Source organism: Xenopus laevis, chromosome 6S (genome assembly GCF_017654675.1).
Source record: "Xenopus laevis strain J_2021 chromosome 6S, Xenopus_laevis_v10.1, whole genome shotgun sequence".
NCBI classification, from domain to species: domain Eukaryota; kingdom Metazoa; phylum Chordata; class Amphibia; order Anura; family Pipidae; genus Xenopus; species Xenopus laevis.
In genome coordinates, this window is record NC_054382.1 from 502,029 (window position 1) to 524,703 (window position 22,675).

General features: G+C 42.6%; 1 protein-coding gene and 1 long non-coding RNA gene across 3 annotated transcripts in view; one reads left to right on the plus strand and one right to left on the minus strand.

Moving 5' to 3' along the window:
- The window catches only part of LOC108719639 (tyrosinase), a 46,930-nt gene that overhangs the window by 3,034 nt on the left and 21,221 nt on the right, over positions 1-22,675 (minus strand). The window contains exons 1-2 of one of the 2 annotated variants that reach the window (XM_018268837.2): positions 4,176-4,493; positions 161-957 (exon numbers count right to left, since the gene is read on the minus strand). In XM_018268837.2, coding sequence (XP_018124326.1) covers positions 161-955 — 795 coding nt within the window. In that variant the 5' untranslated portion in view covers positions 956-957; positions 4,176-4,493. Of the gene's footprint in view, positions 1-160; positions 958-4,175; positions 4,494-22,675 lie in introns of those variants that run through there. The other variant, XM_041568184.1, reaches the window with a different exon arrangement.
- LOC121395211 lies at positions 9,976-17,815 on the plus strand. The gene is made up of 3 exons (XR_005962337.1): positions 9,976-10,399; positions 12,333-12,512; positions 16,204-17,815. It is a non-coding gene; the product is annotated as an uncharacterized LOC121395211 (long non-coding RNA).

Below are 22,675 nucleotides of genomic sequence, written 5' to 3' on the forward strand. Positions count from 1 at the left end.
TGACAGAAACGGAAATGAGAGATTAAGGTTAAATAACAATAATATAATCTATTCATATACTGGGATATTTCAAAACAAACTCAGACCCCTGAATTAGTCAGATTGACCGATTGGTAAAAGAAGAAATAAACCCAGGTGCAAAGAGATAACAATGACTCACCCTCCAACTGTAGAAATGGGAATAAGGGCTCAGGTAACCCTGCACATCATTATCCCCTAGGAAATCGTTGGTACAGATGGAGCAATTCTTCTCTCCTCTCCAATCATAATATGGAAGAGCAAAGTCTTCATCTCCAGTCATGCGCTGAATTTCTCTCTCCAAGAACAAGAGTCCCAGGCGATGCCACCCTGGAAAAGCAGGACCTTGGTGGGCATAGGTTTTACTTGGATTTAATGTGCTGTTCCTCATAATTGGCTTCATGGAGTAATAATGGATCCAAGCAAACAGATCATAGACTGAAGCATCCACAAATGTAAATGTGTCACGGTGGTGTCTGTCTCCGGTGGTGAGCACCACAAAGTCCTTGCTTTTGGTTGTCTTAGCAAGAGCCAAGTAACTGAAGATCCTTTTCCTCTCTACCAAGGTAAGTTCCCGAATGTCTCTTCGAACCACAGTCTTTTTCCGATCACATTTATCACCATGGTAACCATATTTGCAATAGCCACAATTGAAGCCACCGTAGTTTCCAAAGCACTCGCAGGTCCTGTCATAATAGTGTCGTGGCCAGTCCAGCCGATCATCATTATACAGGGGAACCTGACCAGCTGCGAATGAACTAAATGCTACACCATTACGGCACCGACCACGACCTGAACGGACACCACAAGCACTTCCATCTGTCCATGCTGGGCAGCAAATCTTTGTCTGAAGAGCTTCTTTTGAAGTGCAGACCCTTGGGAACTGACTTTGCACCCCACTGAAACAGAGGGTGAAGATGATCCAGAGGCCGAGCATGACTGTAGGATGTAAGGGACAACAGAGAATGATGTCTCAATAAATGTGTGAGAAGGGAGGATGAACATAAAAACTCGGGGGACAATCGGTGACATACATTAGGGTTTATAAGGACAAAATTGCCCTCTATCCACCCCCCATCCAAACTGCCCTACTGAGGATCCCCTAAACTTTCCATTTTCTGTGCCTGGTTCTAAAAAGCGAGTGGGGTGAGTGCCACCAGCAGTGTCAGGAGAACCTGAAATGGCTTGAGGTGGAACTCACTAACCTCACTGCGCTACTCGGACTTAAGTGGGTTAAGAAAATGAGAAAGTTTAGGGGGACCCTAGTAGCGCAGTCAGAGAAGTGGGAGAGAGGTATGCAAAGCTGTTGGTTAATACATACATACACATAAGTGGCACAAATTGCAATTTTTAACAACAGATATTTAGTTGGGTCCATTGTAATTTATGCGTAATGTAACAGTGTGGATGCCAATTGCTGTCAAATCGCAATAGGAAGCCATTTCACCATATATTATGTTTGAAGGGTGTCACTGGTGTTCAGCATCACAACTGGAATTAGCAATTCACTTGCCAGGCTCAGTAGCCCTACTAGAGAACCCTGGAATTACTGTCACCTCCAGTCTGAGGCTAATACAGGGTTCCCTTGCTTCAATGCTCAAATTAAGGACTCCTTTTTGAAGTGTGGGACAGAATGACCATGACCTTACCCTCACTTAGCACCCACATTAGCACCCGTGCTGTATGTATGGGACACCCCTTAGTTTGTATGTTAATCAGTAATGACTGCAAGAACCCATGGGGCACCGTATTGAGCTTGTGGATATACTGTAGGGCTTTACCTACTATACAGTAATGTGCCTGGGTGCAAATCATGGGTGACACTGTGAAGCCACGGACACAAGTGCTCTGTGTATAGGCTCTGAGGGGTCTGCCTCTTAGTGCTTGAGCACTTGTATCTGATTAACTGATAGGACCCATTAGGTGACGCAGAACTAAATGCCTTGGGTTCAGCAGGTCATTATATCTGAAGTCTTTTACACAATTATCCACCAAACATCAGTTCCGAGGGTAAAAAAAGTTTTTTTTATATATATAAGCTTTATCCTCTTAGTTTATATAGGTATTCCATATGCTTTGGTTCGCTCACCGTTCAGATGTGGTGGTTCGGGTGCGATATGCCCCGAACCCTGCTCTTATCAATATCCCACAAGGGGGAATACACTCATGTCCAAGAAAGCATTGGTTTTCCTCATTTATATATATAAATAGGATTGGCTTACCCTTTCGGTAGTGTGACCCGGGTGCTGCCGCCCCGAGTCCGTCGCTAAGGAAACAATCCACTGCATACAATCCAAAGGTGTGGGAGCGCACTTCCAAGGTCACAAATAGGTCGCTTCAGTTTTCTTAAAAAATTACTTTTATTTAGACATTGTTAAAAAAGAATTACATCAGCATTTGGTCTGACGCGTTTCGTATAAACATACTTCATCGGAGACCACCGGAGGTCTCCGATGAAGTATGTTTATACGAAACGCGTCAGACCAAATGCTGATGTAATTCTTTTTTAACAATGTCTAAATAAAAGTAATTTTTTAAGAAAACTGAAGCGACCTATTTGTGACCTTGGAAGTGCGCTCCCACACCTTTGGATTGTATGCATTATATCTGAAGGACTAATACTGAGTAAGGGATCAAGAGCTGAAGTGCTAGAGTTCAGGAGATGGATGGGAGCTGTAGGACTACTAATAAGTAGGGGATTGGGAACTGAATAGTTAGTGACCAGTAGTGAAACCAATTGTCCAGTAGGGGATTGGTTGATAAAATCTTTTTGTCTGTAGAAAATTAGGAGCCTCTGGGTTTATGTAATAAAGGAAGGGCACTAAGTTTGTCATGGGGCAGTTACTCATAGAAACTAATCAGCAGGTAGAATTTACTAGTCACCTGTTTAAATGCAAATATCTTATTGGTTCATATGGGTTACTGCTCCTGGGCAAACTTAGTGCCTTATAAAATATATGGGGGTTAGTGTTGAATGGTTTACTAGGAACTTAGTGCCTAGAAGCTTGAGCTGGAGAAACCCTAATACTGATATAGAAACAGCCGGCACAACATCATACAAGTCCATTTAGATGAAAATTGTAAATATAAGTAAAACAGATTTGGCAGCTGAAAACTTGCAATAGAGCATAGAGCATTAAATGGACTAGCACCCAAAATGCCCCATTACCTTTCCAATACTAAGCGAGTATCACCTTTAGTGACACACATGGAGCAGTGAAAGTCCTACAGCTGCCTCCACTCCCTGTGATTCAGCCACAGAGATTTTCTATTACTATTATCAAAAGCATTGAGGCAATACCATTGGCCCAGGGGCAGCATGAAAGTCGTTGTTGCCCTATCCTATAAAAGGAAGGGGATCAATGCGTCTATCTCTTTGGACTCTATAAAGGGAGCGGATGTTGCTGGAAAGTCTGAAGCAAGAGGAGACCTCAAAAGGAGCCTAAGGCATAAAGAGTAACTTGTGGAAGTCTGGAAAGGGGACACTTATAAATAAACTTCTAATTAGTGATTGGCTAGAACCTGCTGTAGTATGACCTAGGAGTGTAAGATAGACAAAGCAAGCAGTTCTGTGCTCTACTGATGTGGGACAGTGTGTGGTACTTGTCCCCCAAGCTCCTCAGAGTAGAGTGCAGTCACTTCAGAGACCTCCTCTTAATATCCAGCCTGCCGAGGCCTCGTGGTTACATGAACCTACTGAATGACCTGGCATATACCTCAATTGTGAGAAGAACTGTTTGTGTGATATACTTGTGAAATATATTAAAAATGAAAGTAAAGTTCCTTATTGTCATCTTTGTTCTTCCATAAAATGGTTTTTCCTGCTAAAGAACCAGAGAGTTCCAGGTCAGCTATGGGGTCACAAATCCAATCAATACATTCCATCCTGAGTTTTGAATTAGGGTTCTGCTAACCATACTCTTACAACTTGCAAATGGATTGCAGATGATTGTAATAATTGTGCCAGTAAATGTGATATCTGTCAACTAGAGGCAATTTTCAGGTCTCACGTGCAAACCACACCTGTATTGTGCAAAGCGAGCTCACAGGGCAGAAACGACTATATGTGTGAATAGAGCTGAGTAGTTCTCCTCTGATAAGTTTGGTTGGGTTGTCTGCCCCCTTTGATTAAATTGCCCCTATGGGTAATAACTCACCTGAGCTTACTTTCTCCCCCTCTTTAGGAAGGGAAAACTCTGTCTGTAGTTGGAGCCTCAAAGCCCTGTTGGCTCTTCAGAGTCCTTGGTGGATGAGTCTCTTCTGCTGTTGGGTCTCTCTATGATGTATAGAGAAACTCTATGATTGCAAGTGGAAGGTCTCTCAGCTTGGTGGCCGTGGCTTCTATGGCTCTTGGGCTGTGGGTGTTTTATAGGCACAAGATTTGGGTGTGTGCTCTTCTGTGTGATGCAGAAGGAAGCAGAAATTTCGGGAATGAGGCCGTCTGCTCCTTCAATCATGTTAATGAAATCTCAATTGCTGGACTGACTCACTCCTGTAAGCATTTCATCATTAAGCAATATAGAATATGGAAGGTCCAAGTCACTGATTATTTATAGCCTATTGTCAGGCAGAAAAACACAAAACCAGTTCAAGTGCTGAAGAAATACGACAGTAGGAAACAGGGTAATTGCAGAGTATTTCCTTAATGAATAAACCAACCCTAATATACTATACATGGACGCCTTGTGCCGGCTGCCAGGAAAGATTCTCATCCGCCCAAAATATATTTACATACAATGCTATTAGAAATCTAGATCAATTCTCCATACCTAGGACCTTGTTTGTTTCTACCCATTTTGGATTTGGCAAGTAGAAACTCCCTGTAACTCCTGGTAAAACATGTTTTACATTGGGATCCTAGTTGGGGGATGAGGGGAATGTTAACCACACTAGTTCCACATAAACAACACACTTCTCAATAACTTGGGTCTATGTGACTATGGTCTCAGCGCTAGGGGGAAACTGACACCAATGTATTACACCAGGAATCAGGACTGTCTGACCCACCAGTATATGGGCAGTCAGACAGTCCTGATTCCTGGTGTAATCAAGGAGACCAGAAGGGTTAATACCCTGTGGTTTGACCCACCAGTATATGGGCAGTCAAACCACAGGGTATTAACCCTTCTGGTCTCCTTGATAGAGTCTCTAACTGCTCTACTAACTAGCCTGCTCCTGCCTAGTTCTACCTCCACCTCTCTAGCAACATTCACTACAAGTGAGTCCAAAGAGATTGAGCACATGGTGGATTCTTAAATACTTCGTAGTCTTAAAAAGGGAATGTGCTCAGCGTCTTTGGACCCTACTTGCTGGAAGGGTGCACAATAAACAACTGCCTGGGGCATCACTAACAAGGATCAACTAAACTTTAATGGAAACTGTTCCCCCTCCCAACTGTGAACTAAACCCACTCCATGGCTGGATAAAAACATTATGGGGACTGCCAGAAGTAAAGGTGGACAAAACCTTTAAATTATCGACCCTAATTAGTAGTTGTGATGAAGTTTCAAAGAATGGATTGAAGATGAGGATATTGCAACTCGTTACCAACCGGTGAATGTCAGTGAGGCTGTTGCCCAGGGAGCTGACAGTCAGTGGGGGATAATGGCATTGGGCCTCTGTGTAAGGTCAGTGCTTGTGTTTGTTCTTCTGTGCTATGTGGGGCAGGTAACAGCCCTTTGTGCCAGGAACTGAACTTTGCTTTTAGGGAACCCATCTGGAGCCAGAGTAGGGGCAGTTTATTTAATTGACTCTTGGTATTTTTTTTGCCTTAGATGCCCCCTTTAATGGTGTAATAGAAATATCTAGTCGTGAGTTTGTCTCTGCCTCTCCCATTACTTCTTGTCCCTTTAAACTTCAGGACTGTGGGTTTGGCTCTATGCCCCCCCCTTACTCTGAGGCTCCTCCTCTTTTCTGAGTCTTCTCTTTGTGTCTTGAAGCCCATCTCTGTGGCACACCACGACACTCTTTTGGCTTTTCACAATCTTGACAGTTTAAGGGTCAAAGGGGAGAAAATGGAGATTTTGTAATGGGCCTGTCCCACACTTCATCCACTTCTTGTGATTGGGACACAATGAATCTTCCCAGAATGACACAACGAGGAAGTGGCAAAAGATCAAATACACATGCCAATGACTGGTGCAATACACGTGGGTAAAGGCAAGGCAGCCAGCTTCAGGGAAGGGTTGGATGGTGTTTAGCAAGTGAGGGAATACAGGGATATGGGAGATAGCTCATAGTACAACTTGATCCAGGGACTGGTCCTATTGCATTTCGGAGTCAGGAAGGAATTTTTCCCCCTCTGAGGCAAATTGGAGAGACTTCAGACAAGTGGTGTCACAGCTTGGCACAGATTTCAGAATGAAAAGAGGCCAAAGACCTTTGTTCAATGCCCAGTTGTTGTACTTTGTTACATTCTGTTCTGGATGTATTCATCACCTGCCATTCATTTTAATGGTACTTTGGGCAGAAAATAAGATCTCACCCCCAAATCTCTCCCTCTCTGCCTCACTAAAATCTGGGACCTATACAAATATCTGTTTGGCACAGTTCCTATAGCCACGCTATGCAGCATGAGAATGATATACAGTGTGTATATATATATATATATATATATATATATATATATAGATAAATATACACACACACACACAGCAGGTGTTAAATAACAAAGGTGGCAGTAGGCATCAGTTTTGCCCCAAGGAGTGCAGAAGGTGCATAAGACTACAGGTTAGTTATAGGCATCTATCTCAGATATGTATCTAGAAACATTGGGGTAACAGTCATCCTGCTATAGTTCCAGGGGTACCCAGGGTACAAATAAACACTCACCCCAAATCTCCCCCTAACTGACCTTCAGACTGGGCCCCCTTAGCTCATAACAAGGTTACAGATATATAGAAACATTGGGGTGTCACCCTGCTATAGTTCCAGGGGTACCCAGGGTACAAATAAACACTCACCCCAAATCTCCCCCTAACTGACCTTCAGACTGGGCCCCCTTAGCTCATAACAAGGTTACAGGTATATAGAAACATTGGGGTGTCACCCTGCTATAGTTCCAGGGGTACCCAGGGTACAAATAAACACTCACCCCAAATCTCCCCCTAACTGACCTTCAGACTGGGCCCCCTTAGCTCATAACAAGGTTACAGATATATAGAAACATTGGGGTGTCACCCTGCTATAGTTCCAGGGGTACCCAGGGCACAAATAAGCACTCACCCCAAATCTCCCCCTAACTGACCTTCAGACTGGGCCCCCTTAGCTCATAACAAGGTTACAGATATAGAAACATTGGGGTAACAGTCACACTGCTATAGTTCCAGGGGTACCCAGGGTACAAATAAACACTCACCCCAAATCTCCCCCTAACTGACCTTCAGACTGGGCCCCCTTAGCTCATAACAAGGTTACAGATATATAGAAACATTGGGGTGTCACCCTGCTATAGTTCCAGGGGTACCCAGGGTACAAATAAGCACTCACCCCAAATCTCCCCCTAACTGACCTTCAGACTGGGCCCCCTTAGCTCATAACAAGGTTACAGATATATAGAAACATTGGGGTGTCACCCTGCTATAGTTCCAGGGGTACCCAGGGTACAAATAAACACTCACCCCAAATCTGCCCCTAACTGACCTTCAGACTAGGCCCCCTTAGCTCATAACAAGGTTACAGATATATAGAAACATTGGGGTGTCACCCTGCTATAGTTCCAGGGGTACCCAGGACACAAATAAACACTCACCCCAAATCTCCCCCTAACTGGCGTTCAGACTGGGCCCCCTTAGCTCATAACAAGGTTACAGATATATAGAAACATTGGGGTGTCACCCTGCTATAGTTCCAGGGGTACCCAGTGTACAAATAAGCACTCACCCCAAATCTCCCCCTAACTGACCTTCAGACTGGGCCCCCTTAGCTCATAACAAGGTTACATATATATAGAAACATTGGGGTGTCACCCTGCTATAGTTCCAGGGGTACCCAGGACACAAATAATCACTCACCCCAAATCTCCCCCTAACTGACCTTCAGACTGGGCCCCCTTAGCTCATAACAAGGTTACAGATATATAGAAACATTGGGGTGTCACCCTGCTATAGTTCCAGGGGTACCCAGTGTACAAATAAGCACTCACCCCAAATCTCCCCCTAACTGACCTTCAGACTGGGCCCCCTTAGCTCATAACAAGGTTACATATATATAGAAACATTGGGGTGTCACCCTGCTATAGTTCCAGGGGTACCCAGGACACAAATAATCACTCACCCCAAATCTCCCCCTAACTGACCTTCAGACTGGGCCCCCTTAGCTCATAACAAGGTTACAGATATATAGAAACATTGGGGTAACAGTCACCCTGCTATAGTTCCAGGGGTACCCAGGGTACAAATAATCACTCACCCCAAATCTCCCCCTAACTGACCTTCAGACTGGGCCCCTTTAGCTCATAACAAGGTTACAGATATATAGAAACAATGGGGTAACAGTCACCCTGCTATAGTTCCAGGGGTACCCAGGGTACAAATAAACACTCACCCCAAATCTCCCCCTAACTGACCTTCAGAGTCACATTCAATAATAAAATAGTTGGGGAACAACACAAGCATTAACCAAACTCTAAGTCACACAAGACTCCTGCAATACATTTATACACATTACCCATGAAAGTAAAGTTGACAAGGATCGACCAAAATACAAGATGAACTGCTCAAACGTCAGTGTTTATTGTTTAACACAACATGTATTGAGTCTTGTGAGAGTCTCTGTCACACTGACAGTATTAAACAATAAACACTGACGTTTGAGCAGTTCATCTTGTATTTTGGTCGATGTCAACTTTACTTTCTTGGGTAACACTGAAATAAAAACACGGTGCAACTCATGGATTCCAACTTATTAGTGTTTTGCTACTGGTTTGAAGGTAACGGCAATATTTCTTCTTGGATACATATACACACATATATATACATATACACACACGCACCTATACACACACACACATACACATAGACACACATACACACACACATACACACACACATATACATATACACACATATATACACACACACATATATATATATATACACATATAGACACACACACACACATACATATAAACACACACATATATACACACACATAGACACACATACACATACATATACACACACATATACACATATACACATAGACACACACACACACATATAAACACATATAAACACACACACACACATACAGTACTTCTGCTGCTCGGAGCCTCAGTTTCCCTGCTCTGTAGATTTAGCCCTGTGTAGCCCCGCCCCCTGCTGGCCAGGCAATTGTACTTGGAAACAAGCCAGGGAAGAGCAATAGATTCTGAGCCAAGGAACCAAGAACAACTCCTGAGACAGCAAGGTGGAGTATATCAGGCTTGATTGTTACTGTCTTACTCATCACTTCTCTATCACACCCACAGAACTTTGCCAGTGCCAGTGTTACATTAATCACTTTGGATTTTCAGTCAGAACCTTCTCCAGCACAATATCTCAGACAAGACAGGGTACATTACATTTACAATGGACAAAGGTTTAGCCTTCCCAAGTCTTAATTAAAATCCACCTATGTTAGACAGGAATTAGTTTGCTCTTATATGAACGGACTGGATTCTATCCCTGTACTGGGCCTCATATAAAGTAACAGTAAATGGACTTACACGTCTTATATATGAATAACTAAGTACTATCTCCAAAATGGCAGAAAAATGTCATTTAATGAGTTGCAAATTAGCTTCTATCTATTTAACATACCAAAAGGTTAATATAATGTGAGGGCCTTTACACGTATGGGAAATAGTCAGATCTATTAGAACAGACTCAATTCTATCCTTATTTGGGACCTTGTACTGGATGGTATTTAGCTCTGTCAGTAAAGACTGGACTAATTCCTATTCTGCTAAATCTCCACTAGAGGCATTAGCTCCTTTCTATTGTTATTAACTAGCTCAGTGCCATGTGAATCATCTATTTCTTCTCCACTAGAGGCATTAGCTCCTTTCTAGGGTTATTAACTAGCTCAGTGCCATGTGAATCATCTATTTCTTCTCCACTAGAGGCATTGGGTCCTTTCTAGGGTTATTAACTAGCTCACTGCCATGTGAATCATCTATTTCTTCTCCACTAGAGGCATTAGCTCCTTTCTAGGCTTAGGAACTAGTCACTACTATATATTGATCGCACAGTCCTTATAGGACTTCCTTTGTATTCACTGCAGCAGAGCTAAGGGGTGTCTGTGTTACTAATAACCTGCAATCACATCTGTGTGTGTGGGAGAGAGTTGGAAGATCAAATCTGATGCTCAGGATCATTTCTCTGGCTGCTTCTTACTAACGGTGAGTAATGTCATTAATTCTCTGTGTAACACCCCCACTACTTGCCCCTCTCATGATACTGAGCCTGATTCTACTGGGGGCAAAGGGGGCAAAGGGGGCTGGGGAATATCTGATGGAACATATTGTAGAATTCTGTGCCACTTTTATCTATAACATTAGAACTGCTCTCCGACACTCACTAAAATGAAACCGAAACTATATACATCAGGGTGGTGTCTCAGTTTAACGGTCTCACTGTACCCAAGCAGAGCAGCATAAATAATCGCTTCTATCAGTTACTTTCTATATTTACTTTACTGATTTTCTGCTATTTCTATTATATAAATAAATGTATTGTACCCCCCCCCATGTATTGCAGCAACAGATCCCTAATCCTGGTCACTGGCTCTTAGACTATGGACACCCAGGCTGTTGTCAGTGGCCATTTTCAGCCAGTGTATTTGGGCTTATCTCAGCCTGTGTGTGACAGATTCAAATCAATGGAGCAGGGGCACATAGAGAATGGAGCAGGGGACATAGGGAATGGAGCAGGGGCACATAGAGAATGGAGCAGGGGCACATAGAGAATGGAGCAGGGGCACATAGAGAATGGAGCAGGGGCACATAGAGAATGGAGCAGGGGCACATAGGGAATGGAGCAGGGGCACATAGAGAATGGAGCAGGGGCACATAGAGAATGGAGCAGGGGCACATAGAGAATGGAGCAGGGGCACATAGAGAATGGAGCAGGGGCACATAGAGAATGGAGCAGGGGCACATAGAGAATGGAGCAGGGGCACATAGAGAATGGAGCAGGGGCACATAGAGAATGGAGCAGGGGCACTGAGCAGCAGTGATGTGCCAGGCCAGCTTTGGGTGTGCACAACATGGAAACATGCGGTCATACATAGGCAGCAGAAGATGATTTTGGCAGGGGGGGCTAGGACCATGGGGAAAGGCAGCGTAGCGCGCCCCAGCAACATTTTGACCACGCCCCCTTTTGGCCACTACATTTGGACTCCACCCAGTTTCCCATGTGCTTTCACTGAATTTTCAGGAAAATCAAACCATAGCAGTGTGTGTAAAATGTACTTAAAGTCTGGCACTGCAGGAAGGGGCATTAACACCACATGTACAATTTTAACTGAGCTGCACTACATGCACATTATGGGGAAAAGAATTCTATAACCTAAAGTCTATTATATGCAGAGACTGTGAGATACTCAAAAGACATACAAAGAAGCAGTAGGTACTGATCTCCCAAGAACATAATAAATAGAAGGCACTACAAGCACAATAAAGAACATTATATAGTGAGAATCAGAGGGCACTGGCACACTAAATACATACATAGAGAGCAATGGACAATGGCACCACAAGCAGTAAGATAAAGAGAATACTGGCAGGCCAAGCACAATATACAATAAAATCAAGTGGGGATAAGTACAAGAATGAATTATATAGTAAGAATAATAATCAGTGAGTACAGACACTCCAAGCTTATTATAAGTTCTAGCAGCTCCCCATGCGCTGCCTCATTCTATTGCTCTGCTAAAATACAAGATATGAGGAACTGTAGGTCTGGAGCATTGTGTGACCTGTTGTATAGAAAGCCATGCAGTGACTCCATTAGTAATGTGAAAAATTCTAATTTCTCTAACTACATGGATCTCTTTTCTGCTAGTTAGACAGCAATGTTATATTATAATGGGACAGCTGTACAAATGCTTCGATTCCATTGCATCAGCATAATAATTACACATTTTTTTTCCTGACTCCAAAATGCAATTGGACCATTTTGTGGATTAACTTTGTACTAAGCTCTTTAACCCTGTATTTTCTGTATACCCCCCACACAGAAAGTAGGATGGCACAGTAGAAACTCCATGTATAAATACCCACAGAATTAATAGCAGAATGGTACAATGTTAATTCCATGTATTAATACCTCCAGATTTCATACCATAATGGCACAGAGGCAATTTCATGTATAAATACCCCCAGAATTCATAACAGAATGGCAGAGGGATGCCGATGCTTTAACATTGGAGGGGGGGTGAGGAGGAATCTGCAGATGCCAACCAGAAGCAACTTTTCAGCATGTCCTCACCAACAAAGCCCTGTGCGTGAGCAGGTAAGTCACTGTGTAACCCAATAGTTGCAACTCTTCCTAGTTGATTTAGTGCACTGCCGTCTGCCTATCTCCTGACACAGCCTGGTGCTGAGAAGCATCTAAACTCAGCATGGACGTGGGGCTTTCTTTACATTAGTGATTTCTGCTATTGGATTGTGATCTGATCTCAACCCACCATAAATTTAATTTGACACTTTTTTTAAGCGGCCAGGGTGCCTAACAGCTAATATGGACCTGTAACATTCTCCTTAGTCCCTGCCCCCTGCTCATATCTGCTTCCAGAACTTGAATTTTAAAGCAGTGGCGAGTCTTCTACTACCTGCCCAGAAACATAAATGATAGCGCAGCAGGCCGGTACTACTCCACCAAACAGTAAACCTACACTTGACTTAAACAGTAAACCTACACTTGACTTAAACTAACACCCCTGTCACTGTCCAAAAAGCCACATCAGCCCAACTCACTCTACACAGCAAACCCATCCCAGAGTCACATCACACTCAGCCCCCAAACAGTCTCAGAACAGCCGCCCAAACCTCCAGTGACAGCACAGCGGCTCAGCCATAATACAGTTACACGCACAGCACACAGAGCAGCTGAAAAGAGAAGTGATGGAGCGATTTCCGTTTCCCCCACTGAACTGCAGCTCACCCTGTGCAGTAGTAATTTTTTCAATCTATTTTTATACAAACGGACACACTATTCTGCACTTGGAGAGCAGCTCACTGGGCTGGGGGTTCCAGGAGATGTAGTGCAAAATGTATAGAAGCACAGTTATAAACTGACATGCTTCTTCCAGTCGGCACACAACAAACTTCTGCACCTCAACTCCCTCCCTTCCTCAGGCAGTGCCACTGGTTCCTACAGGGGACGGGAGGAGAAAGTGACTCAAACTGCAACATCGGCTTTGCTTTGCGCTGCTCACACCTGTCTGCCTCCCTCTACTCAGCTGTCTAACCGTTTCCTCACTGCCCAGGCTTGATGTGTTCTCCCCAGCCCAGTGCTTATTTCATGGTCAGTGACCTGCTAATGGTCCCACGTCGGTGATGTAGCGTCGCGGGCCATCATCATTTGTCAACTATTCCTTGTGTGCGTAGCATAGCCTGCGCAGGCACGTTCTGCATCAGCTCAGATGGCCCGGACCATGTTCCAGTCAAGGTGCAGAGCCCCCATTGCGCCTAGTCGGCCTAAGGCCGCCCTGGGCAACGGGGTCAAAAAGCGAAATTGACCAAAATGTTTTTTTAATTTGCCTGCATCTTACAAAACCAAGGGCTGAAATTCTATGGGGGGCTACAGCCCCCCTAGCCCCCCGGTTCTGATACCTATGATACTCTCCATAGTGTGAACATACAAATCCAGAAATCCAAACTCCAAACCCAACTTGGTTGAGCTTTCAGGCACTGGAGGATCTTGCCTAGCCTTGGCAGGCCTATTGAACTCCCTTTTGCCTACATTTTGCCAGATAGGCTTCAATGCCTCCACAGTGAAACAAGGTTCTGCAGCAAAACTGTAATCCTGTAATGGCTGACTGAGCACATGGCATCTCCTTTTATATTGTTGCACAGCAACACCTTGTGGCCACCTTTGGGATCAGCCATGCTGCACCAATCACAAGGGCTCTACCCCTTAGGAAACCCTGAATAAACCACAAGGCTCTGACTAAAGGGGAAATTAACCCTTAAGGTCCCTACACTTGACAAAGGGGGTTTAGACCCAAAACTTTGCACCTTTCTGCTGATAAAATGCAAGAGCTTGTCCCTGCTTCCACCAGCCTTCAAGTGCCAGTGAGTCCTTCCTTGTAATGCAACGGGGCAGGGCTGTGATGCTGCAGGGCACAGGTTGTGATGTCAGGGGCTGGGCAATGATGTGGTGATTGGTGATTGACCAATTACTGTGTCAGTCATGGCAAATCCTGCCCGGTTTTCCGAATTAGTTTTGACATGGGCAGCCCTTCAAAAAACCGGACTGTCTGGGTCAAAACCAGACAGGTGGCAACCCTAAGCTAAACCTCCCCAAACTCCAATAAAGAGACTAAAGCTGGCCATAGAGTTGCAGATATAACATCAATGTGGGATGAACAATCATGTGGTACAATCTCCTGACCTGCCACTAACCAATCAGATCAAATAAAGAAGTAAAAGAACAGATCAGCCGATGTTCTGCCCCAGCAGCAACTGTAGGAAAGTTTATGTCAACAAGGTGCTGACTGTACTAGTATTTGATTCCTTGACTAAAGTTAAAGACCCATGGGGGCTTACCAATATCTGGGCTGAAATATTGTCTTATCTTCGACCCCCTACTTTGCCACCTAAAACCTACCGGGTGCCATGTTAGCCTATGGGGAAGGTCCCCATAGACTTTGTTACAAGAAGGTCGAAGAAAAATCGTTCGATCAATGGATTAAAATCCTTCAAATTGAACGATTCAAAGGATTTAATCGTTCGACCGAACTATTTGCGTTAAATTCTTCGATATTCGAAGTTGAAGGATTTCCATTTCGGCAGTCGAATATCGAGGGTTAATTACCCCTCAATATTCAACCCATGTAAATCTGCCCCATAAACACAATCACTCATTTAGAAGTGTGCACACGTGTATCCACAATATAAACTTGCACTTTTTTCTTTTTATTTCTTCATCTTATCATTGTTTCCTTAAAACCTGTTTATTGGATCAAGTATTCTGCCCACTAATCATGCTGTTGGGACAGTTATATTATTTCATTAAACTGCACAATTGTATTTGATTTATGTGATTTTCCTAAATGTTTTCTAGGGTTTGTACTGTTACGGGGTTTTATGACAAATAACATTTTCATACTGGGGTCCTTACAGACAACATACTTTGGTATATGTAGAAATAATTGACATCAAATGCTTCAGATAAACCCCTGGAATTCATATTTTTTTTATCATGGTATTTTGTCATTGTATGTAAGAAATGCAGCAAACTGCAATATTTTTAGGATGATTTTTAGAAAAGTCATAACAAGCACAATACTTAGGAAAGCTTTGCAATTTGGTCATTTCATAATATGTACTTCCCAAAAAAAGCATTATTTCCTGGGGTAAACCTAACATTTCTGGCATTTTTGGCTTGAAATCTAAGGTATTCTGATATGTTGAGCTGTGCTTTGGAAATGTGGGAGTATAATGCTGGGAATATTTGCTCTATATGAGTAAAAATATCCATAAAATTATATATATATTTGGTATTGGCGTGTTTGGAAGATGTGGGCCTTTCCAAATCAGTTGTATTTTTGTGCATAAAATAAGCTGTCTTTCTGATTTATCTGTTTATATTAAGAATACTATGACATCTATCTATATCTTATAGTACATACCAGGTTCTCCTTTGTCTATATTTTAGACCAGACCCCTAATTGTATCCACAGGTTTGAGCAAACATGGAGATCAGCCTTAGTTAGAAAGAGGGCACACAGTAGTTGGAAGAATGCTTTGTATTTAGTATAGTTGAAGGCGGGACATTACTAGTGGTATTGTGACATCACATTTTTTACTGCTCAGGAATCTATTCCTCACACCATATAATTGAAGGGAACATGTTTTATTATATACCTTTAGGGTTAATTGCTTGAAATCTGATGTTGCCCCTCCCTCTCTCAAGACTTCCTATGCTGTGATTGATACAGACTGTGTGTAGCCGCCGACTGTCTCTTGCTTTTCCCCAGTGATACACATTTACAGAGAAGGACAGGGCATGCAGGCCGGGGCCCTAGGCAACCCAGCCAGCCGTGACGCCCCTCCGCCACACATGTGCACTGACCGCACGCATAGGAGGCGCGCACATGCGTACTAACCGGCTGCGTCCACCTCTCCAGGTACGCTCTCCCCTCATGTACGCGCATGCGCACAAACAGGCACATGGAGTGGAGAAGAGCGGCACTCACTCAGCCGGACATTGGGTAGGTAGCAGTGAAAGGTACGTACCTGGCGCCCCTCAAGCTTTGCACCCTAGGCACTTGCCTACTCTGTCTACCCCTAGTTCCATCCCTGATGGGCGGGGCTATTTGCTGATGTCATCTTGATGCCTCGTCACGTTAGGGTCCTTCTCAGTGCTGCTCTTCTCCCCACCCTGCTTTACATGTACACCCTTCCCTTGAAAAAAAATGTATCTAATCCAATATTCCACAGATTCTCTTTCTTACCACCCCCCTCTGTGCTATAACGAGTAGAATGAGCAAGCTGGTGAGTAAAAGAGCCTGTGAAGGAAGGGGAGCAAGAGCCAGGGAGGGAGAGAGCTGGTAAGGGAGAGGAACTGAGAGCCGGGAGGGGGAGGGAGAGTCAGAGAGGGAAGAAGATACCTTTGAAGCAAGCAATAAAAATGACAAATATATATATATATTGGTAGTGCTGCTACAATAATTCTCATGATAGTGTAAACACCCCTCATTCATTTTTTAACAACCCCCTGCAACCAATTTGTCTTTATCTATAAGTCCAAATGTAAAAAATGAGTCTGGGATTGAAGTTCCCCCAAAGTCCAGCAACTTCTTTTAGGGCCCTCCTCTGCCCATACAAAAGCTTCACAGAAATAAACTTTCTGTTATCTCCCCTCCCCTCTGAGGGATACAGCAACATCATTTATTTCTGTGTTGTCTTTATCTATATTGGTATCAAGTAGTAGAAGTCCACATTTTTTAGTGGAAGTCCACATACCACATAGTGGTAAATCTATGCATATTGAGCATCAAACTATTCAGTAGACCTCTTGATGTCCATATATAGGGTGATTTTTCTTTGCATGTAAAACATTGGGCATCAAACTATTCAGTAGACCTCTGACGTCCATATTTAGGGGGATTTTTCTTTGCATGTAAAACATTGTATGAGACAACTGTGGCAAACATTTTTTAGGCAATTTTCAGAAATGTCGTAAAACCTGTATGTTTAGAAAAGCTTTGCAGTTTGGTAGTTTGGAGTAGAAAGACATATTTACCCATTTTGGATTTGTCAGAATCTGTACTTTACAAAGATATATGGTTTTCAGGAATCACCATTATTTCTTCTACCTTTTATCCCACATAAATTGTTTATAAATTAGTATAAATGTAAACCTTCATATAAGTATGCACAAGGTAGATTTTGAAGTCTTTACATGCTATGTATTTATCAAACTGTTTAGAGGACCCCAGACTCTCATATTTGGGGTGATTTATCTTGGTACCTAATAGTATGTGGGAGGTAAGATGCGGCAGTTTCTACTAATGCAACTAATGATGCATGGTTCACACATGAAGAAATTCAAAAGAGACTAGAACATGTTAAGATTAACAAAGGTCCAGGGCCAGATGGTATTCATCCCAGGGTAATTAGCGAGCTTAGCTCTGTGATTGCTAAACCTCTTTACTTAATTTTTCAGGATTCATTGAGATCTGGCATAGTGCCGAGAGACTGGCGAATTGCTAATGTGGTGCCTCTATTCAAAAAAGGATCCCGTTATCAGCTTTAAAACTATAGACCAGTTAGTCTGACGTCAGTGGTAGGAAAGCTTTTCGAAGGGTTAATAAAGGATAAGATACTGGACTTCATAGCAAATCATAATACTATGAGTTTGTGCCAGCATGGTTTTATGCGTAATAGATCTTGCCAGACTAACTTAATTTCTTTTTATGAGAATTTAAGTAGAGACCTCGATTCTGGGATGGCAGTGGATGTGATTTACTTAGATTTTGCTAAAGCATTTGATACAGTGCCACACAAAAGGTTACTGGTTAAATTAAGGAATATTGGCCTGGAACATAGTATTTGTACCTGGATAGAGAACTGGCTAAAAGATAGACTACAAAGAGTCAGGGGCGATCCGCCAATGAGGCGAGCTGAGGCGCTCGCCTCAGGCGGCATCGCCAGCTAGGTTTCCAGGGGCGGCAAAAAGCCGCTCCTGCTGCCTTTAAGAGCCGAATTTCCGGTTTTTGAACCGGAAATTCGGCTTTACTAGGGCGAGAGAGCGCAATTGCGCTCTCCGCACTAGCGTTGCTGCCTCCCCCCCGGAAATCGAATCGGGCTGGGGGGGGCGGCATTACTGGAGCCGCCTCAGGCGGCAATGCATACAGAAACGGCGCTTTAAAGAGTGGTGGTAAATGGAACATTTTCTAATTGGACCAGTGTTGTTAGTGGAGTATCGCAGGGCTCTGTACTAGGTCCCTTGCTTTTCAACTTGTTTATTAATGACCTGGAGGTGGCCATTGAAAGTACTCTTTCTATTTTTGCAGATGAGACTAAATTGTGCAGAACTATAGGTTCCATGCAGGATGCTGCCACTTTGCACAGTGATTTGTCTAAACTGGAAAACTGGGCAGCAAACTGGAAAATGAGGTCCAATGTTGATAAATGCAGGTTATGCACTTTGGCAAAAATAATATAAATGCAAGTTCTACACTAAATGTGTTGGGAGTTTCCTTAAATGAGAAGGATCTTGAGGTCTTTGTAGATAACAAGTTGTCTAATTCTGGGCAGTGTCATTCTGTGGCTACTAAAGCAAATAAAGTTCTTGCATAAAAAAGGGCATTAACTCAAGGGATGAAACATAATTGTGTCTCTTTATAGGTCCCTGGTGAGGCCTCATCTGGAGTATGGGGGCAGTTTTGGACTCCAGTCCTTAAGAGGGATATAAATGAGCTGGAGAGAGTGCAGAGACTAAGTGCAACTAAACTGGTTAGAGGGAGGGAAGAGTTAAATTATGAGGGGAGACTGACAAGGTTGGGGTTGTTTTCTCTGGGGGAAAAAAGGCGCTTGTGAGGGGACATGATTAGACTTTACAAGTACATTAGAGGACATTATAGACAAATAGCAGGGGACCTTTTTACCCATAAAGTGGATCACCATACCAGAGGCCTCCCCTTTAGACTAGAAGAAAAGAACTTTCATTTGAAGCAACGTAGAGGGTTCTTCACAGTCAGGACAGTGAGGTTGTGGAATGCACTGCCGGGTGATGTTGTGATGGCTGATTCAGTTAATGCCTTTAAGAATGGCTTGGATGATTTTTTGGACAGACATAATATCCAAGGCTATTGTGATACTAAACTCTATAGTTAGTATAGGTATGGGTATATAGAATTTAATTAAAAGTAGGGAGGGGTGTGTGTATGGGGCTGGGTTTTCATTTGGAGGGGTTGAACTTGATGGACTTTGTCTTTTTTCAACCCAATTTAACTATGTAACTATGTAACTATGTAAGGTGGAAGATTTGGGGTGATTTTTATAAATATCACCAAATTTGCTACATTTAGGAAAGGTTTGCTGCCAGGTACTGTGTAGTAGAAAGACATGCATACCCAATTGGATTCAGGGGATTGTGTACTTTAATATATGGTTTTCTGGTGTGAACATACTTTTTCTACTTTGCCCCTCAAAAAAATGATGTAAAAGTATTGATTTTGCAGTAACTGAAATGACCGACCATGTCTTCATTTTGGGGCACCTATATGCCACATGCTTAGGTGAGCTATACATATTATCCATTAAACTGTTCAGAGGACCCCAGGCTTTCATATTTGAGGTCATTCATCTTGATAACTAATAATATGTGGGAAATACAATGCTGCAGGGTGGAAATTTGAGGTGATTTTAGGAAATGTCCCCAAAATTGCCAAATTTAGGAAAGGTTTTCTGCTCGTTGCTTTGGAGTACAAAGACATGCAATGTGTACTTTCTGAAACTATATGGTTTTCTAAGGTAAACATACTTCTTTCAAACTTTGCACCCCAAAAATGTAAATGTGTTGATTTTGCAGTGATTTTGGAACTACAGAACTCAAAGCTCAAAAGGGGTGTCTACATTTTGGGGCCCCTATATACCATATACTTAGGTAAGCCTATACATATTATATATAAAACTGTTCAGAGGACACCTGGCAATCATATTTAGGGTGTTTTATACTGGTACCTAATAATGTATGGAAGATATGATGCTGTAGATTGGAAGCTTTGAGGACATTTTTCCAAAAATCCACCAATTTCTATAAAAAATTATAACATTTTATCAACTTATTACTTTGGAGTACATAGATATATTTACCCATTTTTGATTTGCCAGAATCTGCTCTTTCTAATAATGTGTTGTTTTCTAGGGTAAACCTACTGTTAGTGGAATGTTTGGCCTTGAAATCAGAAGAATGCCTCATGAGCATCCACATATAGGGGCAAGGTCCCCCCTGGACTTGTACTTCATAATAAAGCATATTCTCTTGCTATATGTATACATATATTGTTTTGTTATTTTTTATATGAACACATTTCTTAAAATTACTATAAAGAACCTGCAATGAGCTTATAAAAGGCTTAAATATTATGGTCAACACCCCTTCAATAATGGACCATCCCAATGCCTATTCCACTGCTCAGAGCTAGTGATGGGCGAATTTATTCGGCAGGTGCGAATTCGCGGCGAATTTGCGGCGAATTTGCGCGATTCGCCGCCAGCGAATAAATTTGCGAAACGCCCGCGAAAATTCAGCGTCAAAAACGAGACGCCAGCGCCAAAAAAGAGACGCCGGCGCCATTCCGTTAATTTTTTGCTGTTTCGCGAATTTCGCTAATTTTTGGGCGAAGCGAAACGGAGCAAATTTGCCCATCACTACTCAGAGCTGCAGTCTGTACTTAGCTCCACCCCTTCCCTCTGTGAGACAATTAGAGAATCTCCTCCTGATGAAGCAGCTTCTTTCTCAGGGCAGATGAGTGTGAATCTGTTGTGTTAAACTTAGAGTGTCAATGCCAGTGTGTGTGTGGATGTGTGTAAAATGAAGTGTTAATATGTGTGAGGGCAACTGTGTGTAAGAAGGTCTGACAGACTGGGGCCCATTCACTAAGCTTGAGTGAAGGAATAGAGGAAAATAGAGGAAAAAAACTTCGACCATTAAATGGGCTACTTCGACCTTCGACTACGACCTTGGACTTCAGATTGAACAATTCGAACTAAAACTATTCGATAGTTGGAGTACTGTCTCTTCGACCCCCTAGTTCGCCACCTAAAACTTACCGAGGCCAAACTTACCGAGGCCAATGTTAGTCTATGGGGAAGGTCCCCCATATTCTTTACAAGGTTTTCTTGATCAAAGGAATTTCATTCAATCGATGGATTAAAATGCTTCGAATCGTTCGTTTCGAAGGATTTAATCGTTCGATCGAACGAATTGCCCTAAATCCTTTTACTTCAATATTCGAAGTCGAAGGATTTCAATTCGACAGTCGAATATCGAGGGTTAATTAACCCTCGATATGCGATCCTAGGTAAATGTGCCCCTCTGTGTGTGTGAGTTCTAGAGAATATAATGAGCCTGTGTATAGCTGTGTATAACTTGTCTGTGGGTTTTGCCTAAAACCATTTGTATTTTCAACATTAACCCCTACAGTTCCTTGTCCTGCTGCTCCATTGTATCCCCCACCTATCCATGTCCTCACTCTATTCACTCTCCTTTTTTACCCTTTCCCTTCTCATTCTGCTGAGTTACCCCACACTCACCTCTCTGTCTCTAATAATCCTCTGCTTAATGCACTTTATATTTATATAGATAGAAATATCTATAATATTATAATATATATGTTTTCACCTCACCCCCTCTCCTGCTCCTGTCTTGTATCCCCCTCATTGTTTATTTCTGGATGACTCTTATCTTTTAACCCTTCTGCCACTAAGGGAACAAAGCAGCTTTCCCCTAGACTGAAATAGAATGCATCAACATAGATTATATACTACTATGACATTTTGTTATACACAACCTCTTCCTGCTGTTGTTATGCTAATTTATGTAAGTAGAACCCCCATTTTACTTTTTTCAGGGGACCAGAATAAATGGTGTAAAATCAGGGAAATGTATTATGTATTCTTAATATTGGTGGGACCACAAAAAATGGTATAACATATGGAAAACCTTAAAATTCAGGTATGTAAAATGGAGGCATCACTATATATCCAGCTGTAACTAGAACTCTAGAGGGAATAACATTTTACAAGCCGTTGGCTAGTAATTGTGCTAAGAAAAGTAGGAAATACTAAGTTCAGTCCTGACAAACAAGTAGTTTGTGTCACTAATAGAATAGCAATGCTATACATGTTCAACACTTACTACTACTTTATATATTTATAGAAAAGCTGTTAGGTTTGTGTGGAAACCAAAATATGGGTACAAGTAATATGTTTTATTCC